We start from the raw sequence: 11537 nt of genomic DNA on the forward strand, positions 1-11537 counted from the left end.
TTAGAAAAGCAGGAAGGGGACGAGCGCCCCACCTGAAAGTGAGCCAAAAGAATCACATTTGGTCAGTTTTTAAATCTATGAAAAGTATTTCTTAAGCTGTTGAAAGGCATTTTTCTATTAAAACTGGTCTTAAAAACTTGTGATTTTTTTCTAAGATAAAATTAGAGATGAGCAAAGCAACACTTGTGAAGGTTATTCACTGCAGCACCGATTATAAATGCAAAAGATTGGAAACCACTTAAATGCCACCAAGTAGGGAAGAGTCTGGTTAAATAACTTATGGTTCATCCATTTCATGGAATTCTCTGAAGACATTTTTAGAAATAAAAAGCAAGTGTCTGTCTGTATATATACATATATATTTATATGACATAGTCATACACAAAGATGCATTGACAAAAAAGAATAGGGTACAGAATGTGCACACAATATGCTATCATTTATATATCAGAAAGAGTATATGTTAGTATTTATTTCATATATGCATCCAGTATCTCTGGAAAGATACGCAAGAACCTGGTAATAGTGGTTGCTACTTGATCTGCACCAAAGAAAGGGACCATCTATCTTGTTAAAAGTCACATCCATCTTGTTAAAATGTTACTGCCAATAAAATTTAACATTTTTTGTTTAGGAATGTTTAGCCAGAATTTATAACATACTTCTTCAATATATTTTTTAACTTTTTATTGTGGAAAATTTCAAACATATACAGAGGAGTGAGAATCATAATGATCCTCCCTGTACCCATGACCCAGCTTCAACAATGATATAACTTCTGTTGCTCTGATTTTGTAGTATAGTCGCCTTGTTTTCATCAATTACACAAAAATTAATAATTGTAATAGTGACTCAGTTCTGACCAAAGGAAGTTAAATGTTTTAAACTTATATATAAATTTCCTTGCTGAGAATTTTGGTAAGGTGACCAATAAAAGACTTCTAAGCAAAAAATATTTATTACTTAATATAAAATTCCATGAGGATGTGGAATTGAAGTGCAAATTTAAGGAGAAAACTCCTTAAATAATGACATAAAATTTCAACTATTAACGAACAGCTTATTCATGTATGATTTAAGTGGGTGACAGTGGAGGTCAAGGATACATGATATTTAGATTATTTTCAATACATTTAAAGAAATTATGTAACAAATAATTATAGTGCCAGAATCCTTTTAAGCTGTTTAAACATAGGAAGATTTAGATATAAACTTGAAAACATGTAAGGGAGTACATACTTTTAAAAAATTATAGAGTATGAGAGAAAAACAGTTTGAAGATCACAGCTCTAGACGACCTGATGTTTATTTCCAAGTCTCAGGGAGCTGTTGTGTTGATGGGATAGAAGGTCATGCCTGCCTGAACCCCGAGACAGCAAAGGGAACCTGGAACCTGAGATTGAGGTCTGATCAATGTGTCTCTTTCCCACTATCCATCATGAATGAGTTGGATTATTTCAGGAATGCAAGGTTGGTTTAACACTTGAAAATCAACCAATTTAATTCCCCCATCCAAGCCTAGGGTCACAGATGTTTAAGTCCCCTTGGCCATTGTATATATATAGAAATAAACACCACCAGCCACCATCCCTTCCTTTACTTATCAAGCAACCTGTTGAAAGCAACCTGTTTTCTCTTGAAAACTTTTTACTTTCTTCAATGCGTGGATAGTGGAGGGTGAAACACATGTGTACTCTAACCAACTACCTTGAAAGAGTGGTGGCCACTCTCTGTCTCTTCTCCCTGGCTGCATATTCTGTCTTAACACCGTGTTCTTCCAAGAGTGGCTTGTTTTCTACTTGCAGTTGGAATCCCCTGTAGATTCCTGGGCCCCAGCTCAGAACCACTGAGTCAGGCTTTCTGGGAATCTGTGCTTTAAACATCTCCCCTCTCCCCAGTACCCTAAAGTTTATAAAATACCATTCTAACTCACTTTCACTCTTCGCACTGTTCAGAAAATAAAGTCTCTATTTTATTTCCACACTGGGGCCTTCCCTAAACCCTGTCTTGGCCTTTCTGCTACCTGACTGTTCCTCCTCTGATCCCTTTGAGGGTTTCACTTCCTTCCTATATTCCCCCAAATCCCTATGCTCCCCAATACATACGCCTCCTGCCCCGTTCTCTTCAGATTTCAGTTGCCTGCCTTTCTGCTGTTGATTCCCAAGTTCCCATCACTAATCCCAATGATTCCCCTAACAGTAGCCAGCTTTACTGAGTACTTACTGAGGAATGTACACTAGACCTTGACTTTGATTAGCTCATTTATTGCCCAGAGGAACCCTTTGAGATAGGTCATCATGATCACCCTCTTACAAATGATAAAACAGAAGCTCAGAGGGAGAAGCAACTTTTTCCAGCTTGTAACAATTAAAACTGGGTTTTGAACTTGGGACAGTTTGACCTCTTAACCTCTCTGTAGATACCTCACCTGTGCTCCAAAATGCCTGACACAGAACTTGGTACCTTCCCTTTGCATTCTCCCTCCCCAACTCCTAGGCCAGATATCTTCTGTTTGCCCTTCCAGAACCACAGGATGTAACCCCATGTCCTGAGTCTTCACATCTGGAAATACTCCCTGCAGATCTCTAACTTCATCCTTTTACTCTCTTATCTCGCATTTTTTTGCCACTCACTCTTCTATTACTAAAAATGAAGTACAGTGAAGATCTCTCAAAAATTATCTGAACTTAGTGACAGAACCAGAAACAAAGTAACACGTCCAGGTATGGAGGCTTCTCTACTTGTAAACAGGATGTTGCTGAGTCCATATTATGCAAAGTCTAAGTGATGGAACACAGGTAACCCTTGTTAAGGTGTGAAGTGAAGGTGTAAATATAACCTTCACTTTCTTTTCTAACCTAATCACATGCCTCTTCTTCCCCACATTTGACTCTGTCATTGCTTTAGTATTTATCAAAAATGAAGAATTAATGATCATAAACCCTTCAAAAATAAGCACAAATAGGAAAATGCGGTAGACCAGAAAGCTGATCATGGTGGCTTTAGTAATCAATCCAGCCTAAAGATTTAATCCCTCCAAATGTGCCTTTTAGTTTTTTAACTTGGATTATTTGTAATATCGATTTTTTTTTTCATATAAAAACCCAAAATTTAGCATTCTCTTGAGAAATCAGACAGTCCAGCAACAGCAGGTCCACTTTCCTACATGTCAGTAATTGGTAAGGGCAGAATGTTGACAGTTCTCTTTAGACAGGGCATGGGCTCCCCAGATCACTGCGTCTCTACCATGGCCTGTCATCTCTCTGATTCTGCCCCTTAGTGTCAGCGGCCCTTCATCTTCCCACTTGGCGTTGTTTGTTTAATCTAGCCTGCAGTCTCCCTTTAGACTTGGGCAAGAGGAGCCTCTGCCCTGGACTCCTCACTTTTGTGGCTCTGAATATAAAACACACAAAAAAGATATTTGCTAGTCATGGGCAAGTCTGCCCCTCAACATCTGGTACTCAGCAGTGGCATTGTTCAACCCATGGCATTAAACAGGCACGCTTGTGACTGACACCGTTCAGACCCCAGGAAACACTTCACATCTCTGGTCCTATTCTGCAAAGCAAAAGGCACTTGCCTCTGAATGCCTTGAAGGTTTGTTGTCATACTGCTGCCAACATCAGACAACACTGCTTCATGGTGCATGGAGGATTTGAGCACTTAGGAAAGAGAAAAGACGACTGAATTAACTGTCGAAGCCTTCTCCCATGCCATAAATGCATCAGATACTTGTATAGCCCATCTCCATAGCAATACCAGAGCAACCCCTTTCTTGTTTCTCATTGTTCCAATTCATTATTCTAGAGGTGCTTACAAAGAGCACAGTATTTGTACCAGTTACACATGGCAGCAGAGGACATTTTGTAATATTAATTCATATAACACTTCAATTTGCTTATACCTTGGTCCTGATGTAACAGGCTTAGATTCTCAACATTGGCAGCTAGATGAACACTGAATGCTAAAATTGAAAGTAGTTTTATTTTTATAATGAATATTTAATGGGATTTAACAAATTCTTTTAACTATATATATATTTCAGCTTTGTTTAAATAATTTTTATGTAAAGCTCAATTATCATTTGTATTTTACCTTTCCATCTTAAATAATTTTGAACGTTTTGGTAGAAAAATATTTTAAAACATTTGTGAAGTATTTATAACATCTAATTTTTTAATGAGTATTCACATTTTTTATACTTTGATAATTGTATTTGATTTTTTCCCCCCATTTTTTAGATGATTATTGACAAAATCAGGGGTCAACAAATGACGGGATTTTATTTCGAACAGCCTAAGGGCTATATTTACCCCATGAACTAAGAATGGTTTTTATATTTTTAAAGGTTTGTACAACAAACCAAGAAGAATATATGAGAGAGACCATATGCAGACCACAAAACCTAAAACATTTATTATCTGAATCTTTACAAAAATATTTTAAAGTCTTTGGTCAATAGAATATAAATTATGTAAAAACCTGACTGTAACTATACATTTTATGAGTCTACTGAAATGGAAGCAACAAAAAGAAATGGGATAAATAATAACTAATGAATTATGTTTGTTACTCATGAATATCACAGGCCCATCAACAGAACACCCAGATATGTGCAGTAATAAGTAAATTCTCTCCTCTGTGGTTGTTTGCAGACTTTGAATCATATATAAACAATAACTTGACACATATGTTTTGCTTTTGTCATTATGAATGTATACGTGTCAAAGTGGGAAGATTAAATGTTTTGAGATTTGTTTAATGACTTGCACGCCTCCTGGCATACGGTGTGCGGGCCATGACCCACACATGTTGTTGGCAGATCTGCCTGTCCGTTTTCCTCTGCCCCCTGAGTGCATCTGAGTTTCAGTATTGCCTTAGCCTAAAAATTTTGACCAGAACTCAAGTGACAGATCCCAGTATCTATCGCCCTCTGTTGGCGTTGAGCAGAGTTGCCACACTTTTGCTTCCGCGTGGAGTTGTGTTCAAATCCGGAAAAGCTCGGAGTTGAACACATAACTAGAGGATTTTCTGTGCTTTGTATTAATATCCTGGTTACATAATAACTTCAAAATACTTGAAGCAGCAAAGGTGCTTTATGAGGCAACATTTTTTTTTTGAGGCAGCATTCTTATCCCAGAAAAAAAGTCATTTTGTTCAAATCCTATCTTTCTTTTTACTAATCATCATCATGTGCTGCAAATGCTTTGGGCCAATGTTTCCATTCACTCTTTCAGACCTTTTTATTGATATTATTTCGACACCAGGAAAGAGACACATCTTCCAGTTAATTGATGGAAGAAATAACACGAAGTCAAAGGATGGGAGGGCATTAATAACCCCAAAGAAAGGCTCAATCCCCTCGCCACTGGAGGCAAAATAAGACAGAAGGAGAAGGGGGAGGAGGAGAGGGATGGTAGGGGAGGAGCTGGGAAGGGAGGGTGAGAGAGGATGCCTCTGGGCTCTGACCCCCACTGGGTCCTTATCAGCTGCCTCTACCTTAACTGCTTCCTCCTTAACAGGCTTTCACCAGCTACGCCGGGTACTTTCTTTCAGGGTGGAAAGAGGTATTGCTCCTTTTAAGGGTGAGCCTGAGCGAATCGGAGCTTTGGAGTCTTTCTCCTGAAGCCCCGCTGACCAACCCCCAAGTGCAGGCTCTCAGTGGTCAGACCCCACTCATGAGAGCAAACAGACCACCCTCCCTGAGGGACGCCCCTGAAAACGTTTGCGACCTGTTCTGCTCTGGGATTGAGTCCCGAGAGGTTCTGCAAGTGCAGTGAGGGACTTGTCTCAGCACTACAGACGCGTGCAGAGCAGTATCTGGATCCTGTTCCTTAAAGGAATCAGGACCGTTGCTCATCCCACATTTGAATCTACATCTGACGCTTATTTTGTCCTGCGTTGTAACTACTCAGACATTTTCCTAGAGTTGCATAAATTAGTTCTTGCCTGTGGCTTTCAGTTTCACACCTTTTGAGGATCTTTACCATAATCCGAGAACTAATTTATGCAACTCTAGGTTATTATACTTCTGAGTGTTCCTTTTAGGGTTCAACCTATAAAAGCCAGAAAGGAAAAAATAAAAAGTTTGGTCTAAGAAATTAAGAAAGATTTTCACTTTTGCTGGGGAGTACGCTTAATTCTGCAACTCACTTTTTAAAAATACATTGAAGTAGTATTCTAGCACACTTGCTACATTTTCAGCATTCCTAAAATCGCCCACAGTACTTTTTTTTAAAAAAAACCCCTCTAATCACATTTCACGTTGACTTTCATTTTGTCACTTTGAATTGGGGCAAAAGGTCTCAAGATCTTTTCTGTTTTCTTGTTTTTGAAAATAGCGATTCCAAAGGAGGGGCCTTTTGCCCCATACAGGATTTTATTTTTTAAACTCAGATCCACTGTTCTGACATGCTAAGACGTTGGAGTCTTTTTGTGCCTATACTTTCCCTTAATTCCATCATTGACATATTTTGATGTCTGTAAACCCAACAGAAGGAAGGGTCCCGAGTAACCAGACGTTAAGTCAGTATAAAAAAGGAGTTGGGGGGTCTTGGGGACACTGACTCCTCTTCAGAATCCCCTGAAGAGAGATTGACCATTGACAATTTAAATCTTCAATGCTTTATCTCTTTGTTTGAGTCTCGGAATGCCATTGATACCTTCTTTGTATTTATAATTGTTTTAATTAGCCACCCAGCAGGGGCCCCTCTCCCAGCTGGATTATGGGCAGCGCAGCAGGACCTTACAACCCAGTTAAAACAAAGCCCAGACTTTATGGCTCGCTTAATTTCTTTTATCTGTATCAAAAATTTTTGTTCTTTTTTCTTTTACTCTCCCTCATTTTCACTCTTTTTTCCCCTCTCCCTCGTGTTTGTTGGGGGGCAGGAGCAAAAAGCTTAGACTCCCAAAATGGCTTTGCTTTTGAAGAATCAAAGAATTATGGAAAAACCTCTACAGTGAATATTTATCAGCAGCTCACATCTCAAGGAGGAAAATAGCGCAGATGTGCTTGGCCCCTGGTCTTCGTAACATGCCATAAACCTCCACCGTGATTGTATCTTGAGCATTACGCTGAAATTGATGTCGGTTGCTAAACTTTAGTGGGTGGAGGGGAGGGGAACGTTAGCAAAAAGTCTCCTCTGTTGTCCCTGGTGTTGTTTGTTCTATTTGACCACATCCTTCTTTTGTGGATGGAAATCTGGAGGATCAATTATGATGCAGATCTGACACCATTTCCATTTGTGGGAGCGGCGTGGCCAGGGATGTTTGGACTTTTGGAAATTCTTACATTGTTAAGATTGTTTTTCCTCCACTTTGAACTGGATGCTGCTACTTTGGTGTGATCACGAACACACTGCCTGACCCAGAGCATTTCATCAGAAGAAACAGAAACATAGGGCTTGTTTGTGGCTTTATAGAAATTGCCAGGGCCTCTCTTTATTTGTGAATCTATAGAACTGCCAGTCTAGAAATTAAAACAGGACTGATCCCTGTGGAAACATGCATCACTGCTAAAAGTAATCTTCCTGCACTATGCTGCAAATAATCTAGTTTAATTTTTTTCTAATAATACCCAAAGTAACTTATTTGCATTTAGAAAGAAATGATAGCTCCAGTTTTCGGATATGGAAAAGGCTTTGAACTGGCTTCTGTGTTTCTGTACAAAGGTCTTAAATGTTGTTGAGCCCTACCTTTATTTCTAGAACTTTCCAGCAACCAGACAGGGTTGGGAGTGGAGGGGTGTTGTTTTCAGTTTGTGTACAATTACGCAGTATTTGGGTGTCTTGAAAACCAAGGATGGTTATAATTAAAATTTTATCGTGTTACCTGGATTTATTTTTGGCTTTGTAGCCAATCAGAGACCCAGACATTCACTTGGCTTTGTAAAACAGCAAATGTCACAAAGACCAAGAATAAATACCCATAGCAATTTGTTGGGTGCAATTGTAAGGCTTTGAAATTCAATGACAGGATTGAGAAGAGGCTGGAAACCCTGCGTGAGCTAGAGGCCTAGGGGTTGGGAGACTCTTGCAGGAGCCTAGTGTCCTTGAGGGGCACTAAATTACTAAAGGATCAAAGAACGATGCCCAACATTGTCACGTGCGACATATGTATATATTTATGTTCATGAAGATAGTATAGTTTGATAGTTGCACAACATCACGAGTGAGCTATGCCTCTTAATTATACACTTTAAAACAGTTAATTTCATGTTAGGTGAATTGCATGTCAATAAAAAATAAAGTGAGGTGATCTTACTGTCTGGCTTAATCCTCATAGGATAGGACCCCTTTGGGATCCATGTTTTGAATATTCATCTCATTTCGTATCGAGGCGAGGGGACTCGACTCACCTAGAGTCACCCTCTAGTGACAGCACAGAACTAGAGACTTAGAAATCCTGCTTTTCTCTAGTGCGCTTGCTCCATCAAAATGACAAACAACAGCCTAGTTTTCTACGTGTCGATTTACAGGTTTTGTGGATGCTTGTTTGCTTGCTTAGATGGTATTAGAGTGGGCAATGTGGCGCTTAGAAGCCAAGCAGATCTGTGCTGGGAGCTGCTAAGTACTTGCTCTGAGCCCCTCCTCCTCCCCACCCGTGCCCCCCTCCTCCTCCCCACCCGCACCGCCCTCCCGTGCTCATCTCCACCTGGGGCTGGATCTCACCCAGCCTCCCAGGGCTGCTGTGTGATTTCCAGAGCCAGCCCAAATGCAGTACGTTATAAACATGCTTTATAGTGTATCTATCATGCAGCCAGACCTCAGTAATGGAGCATTTTCACTTCTATGATGATGATTATAATCGCTGTCATTTTTATTCCTGTAAATGTGACAACATTGACCCACAATCAAAGGCAGAGAATTCTTTTCAATGTGGAATATGGTTCAGAGCGTCAGCAATTTTAATCTGTGTGCAGATTAAAGATAAACAGGAATATTTTTAAAATCACTTATTTGGGAGATTTTTATTCCCCTCACAGATGTTACTGTGAATATCTGTATGTCTGTATAAGTATATACATATCCATACAAGAAATCCCCATCGCTGTAAAATATTATATGTTAGCATAGGCATGGAAGGAAAAACGCTGGAGAAACCCATGGTCCCTGGAGTGGGTGGGCTCATAGTTTTTCCTTTACATGGAATGTATTTCGTAACGCTTGATTTTTTGTTTGTTTGCCTTCTTCATCCTATATCACCAGTCCTGGAAGCATGCCAGGCACAAAGTAGACGCTCCATACATTTTTTGTGGAATTAATGTATATAGTAAATATGTAACCAGGAAAGCAATGAAGGGAATTACACAGAATAAGTTTTACGAAATCACCGCTTTATTGCAGTAAGGAAAATACCCTATGATAATATACTCGTCAAATTTCCAACAAAAGGTGTATTTCCAACTTTATTTTTCACTTTCTTTTTTCTTAAGCCCGAACTGAAACAACAAAAGGCATGTTTTTTGCAGAATCTATTAGAGGCACTGAGCTCCTGGTGGAACAAGCTGGATGGTTCTTGTGCTGGCTAAATTCTATTAGCGGAGGGCCACGCCGGTGGGTTTGTGTTGCCTTGCGAGCTTCAGACGATTTCGACTGCACCTCCTGAAGTCCCTCTTCGTGACATCATTCACATCTGTGGCGACTTAAGCCTCCTGTTTCTTTGAAAACGGAATTTGAGAATATGAAGGGTTTATACTCTCTAAACTAATTAGCAGTGACCAGTAACTTGAGGAGGCCAACGTGCCCTCTAGGACACTCAGTTTACCTGGGGGTCTCGCCAGGTCCATCCAGCCATTTCTAGATACGTTACCAACCCCATTGAGGGAGGAAAGGAGGCGTGCACTTTTTTAAAATAGAGAACTAATTACGTATAGTTCTTCCAAGATTTCTTTTTGTATGATGTGACCTGGCAAACAAATATAGCATCCGGTGTTTGAGAAATGGATTTTCAAGGAAAAGGTGATGCTTTACGGAAAAAAGTTTAATTATATAAAGTAATTAGTGAGATCGATACATTAAAAGAGAAGACAATAAGTGGGTTTTCTTGCATAATTGTAACATACAAAATATGTATTTATAACATACATAAATAATATAGTGTGGTCCATTCTGATATGGAACAAACTTGAAGATATAGTAAATAAAGAAGTCCAGGTATAAAATGGTGTACATAAGAACTGAAATTCGAATGGCTAGGATGGCAAGAAAAGCCAGCAACTTCTACGTACCCACTGATCCCAAATTGGCATTTGTCATCAGGATCAGAGGTATGAGTGGTGTGAGCCCAAAGGTTCGACAGGTGTTGCAGCTTCTTCACCTCCATCGGATCTTCAATGGCACCTTTGTGAAGCTCAACAAGGCTTCGATTAACATGCTGAGAATTGTGGAACCGTACATTGCGTGGGAGTACCCAAACCTGAAGTCAGTAAATGAACTGATCTACAAGCGTGATTATGGCAAAATCAGCAAGAAGCGAATTGCCCTAACAGATAACGCGTTGATTGCGCCACCTCTTGGCAAATACGGTATTATCTGCATGGAGGACCTGATTCCTGAGATCTATACTGTTGGAAAACGTTTCAAAGAAGCAAACAACTGCCTGTGGCCCTTCACATTGTCTTCTCCACGAGGTGGAATGAAGAAAAAGACCACCCGTTTTGTAGAAGGTGGAGATGCTCGCCACAGGGAAGGCCAGATCACCAGGCTTATTAGAAGGCTGAACTAAGGTATCTACCATGATTATTTTTGTAATCTGGTCAGTTAATAAACAGTGACTGCTTTCAAATTGAAATTAAATAAATAAATTAAATTAAATGGTGTACATAGTATAACAAAAAGCATATAGGTAGGCAGTCGATCTATACATATTTGCTTGCAATTGCGTGGAATCTCCCTGGAAGAATACATGAGGAACTTATAAAGAGCCATGATTGGTAACAGTGCTCTTCTGAGCCATATTGGAGCTTAACACAAAAGGAAAAATCTGTAATACTGACCTTGTTTTTATTTGAAATTTTGATATTTTTGTTTGTCATGGATTTTTTCCATTAAATTTCAAATTTCCATTAATTTTGGTTTTAAAGTACTACATTAAAACAGTATTTATCTCGATTACTGAGGTTTTGGGCACCCCCTTTGCATTGTGTGCCCAAGATGAGTGAGGGACCTCTTCACCCTAGTCTTGGTTCTTGCTCCCCTTCATACTGTTTGACTTAATTTTCACCACATACAAATATGGCTTATTCAAAAATAGGGGAAAAATGCATTTAGCCACAAGTGGTATTTGGAACCCTTTGCAATCATGGTTCTTAGTCTTTTGGGGGTTATAGATCCCACGGAGAATCTGATGAAACTACAAACTCTGCACATACAAAATATATTCTGCATTTAATTTCAAGGAGGCCGACAGACCCCCCTTGAGCCCCATCCAAGACTTTTAAAGAATACAACTCCAATTAGAGAGATTACCAAGAGGCCAGACTTCCTCTTCAACTAGTGTTCTGATTTCCCCTACATCCTCCCGACCAAAGAAGAAAA

The 11537-nt window shown here is 39.5% G+C and overlaps 1 protein-coding gene across 1 annotated transcript; it reads left to right on the forward strand.

Moving 5' to 3' along the window:
* The first annotated feature begins 9076 nt into the window (after positions 1 to 9076).
* On the forward strand, positions 9077 to 10815 carry LOC118880953 (60S ribosomal protein L7-like). The gene is made up of 2 exons (XM_036825194.1): positions 9077 to 9115; positions 10147 to 10815. Exons 1-2 carry the CDS (start codon positions 9077 to 9079, stop codon positions 10723 to 10725), a joined length of 618 nt encoding a protein of 205 aa, XP_036681089.1. The 3' UTR covers positions 10726 to 10815.
* Positions 10816 to 11537: the final 722 nt, after the last annotated feature.

Source organism: Balaenoptera musculus, chromosome 15, assembly GCF_009873245.2.
Source record: "Balaenoptera musculus isolate JJ_BM4_2016_0621 chromosome 15, mBalMus1.pri.v3, whole genome shotgun sequence".
Lineage (NCBI taxonomy): Eukaryota > Metazoa > Chordata > Mammalia > Artiodactyla > Balaenopteridae > Balaenoptera > Balaenoptera musculus.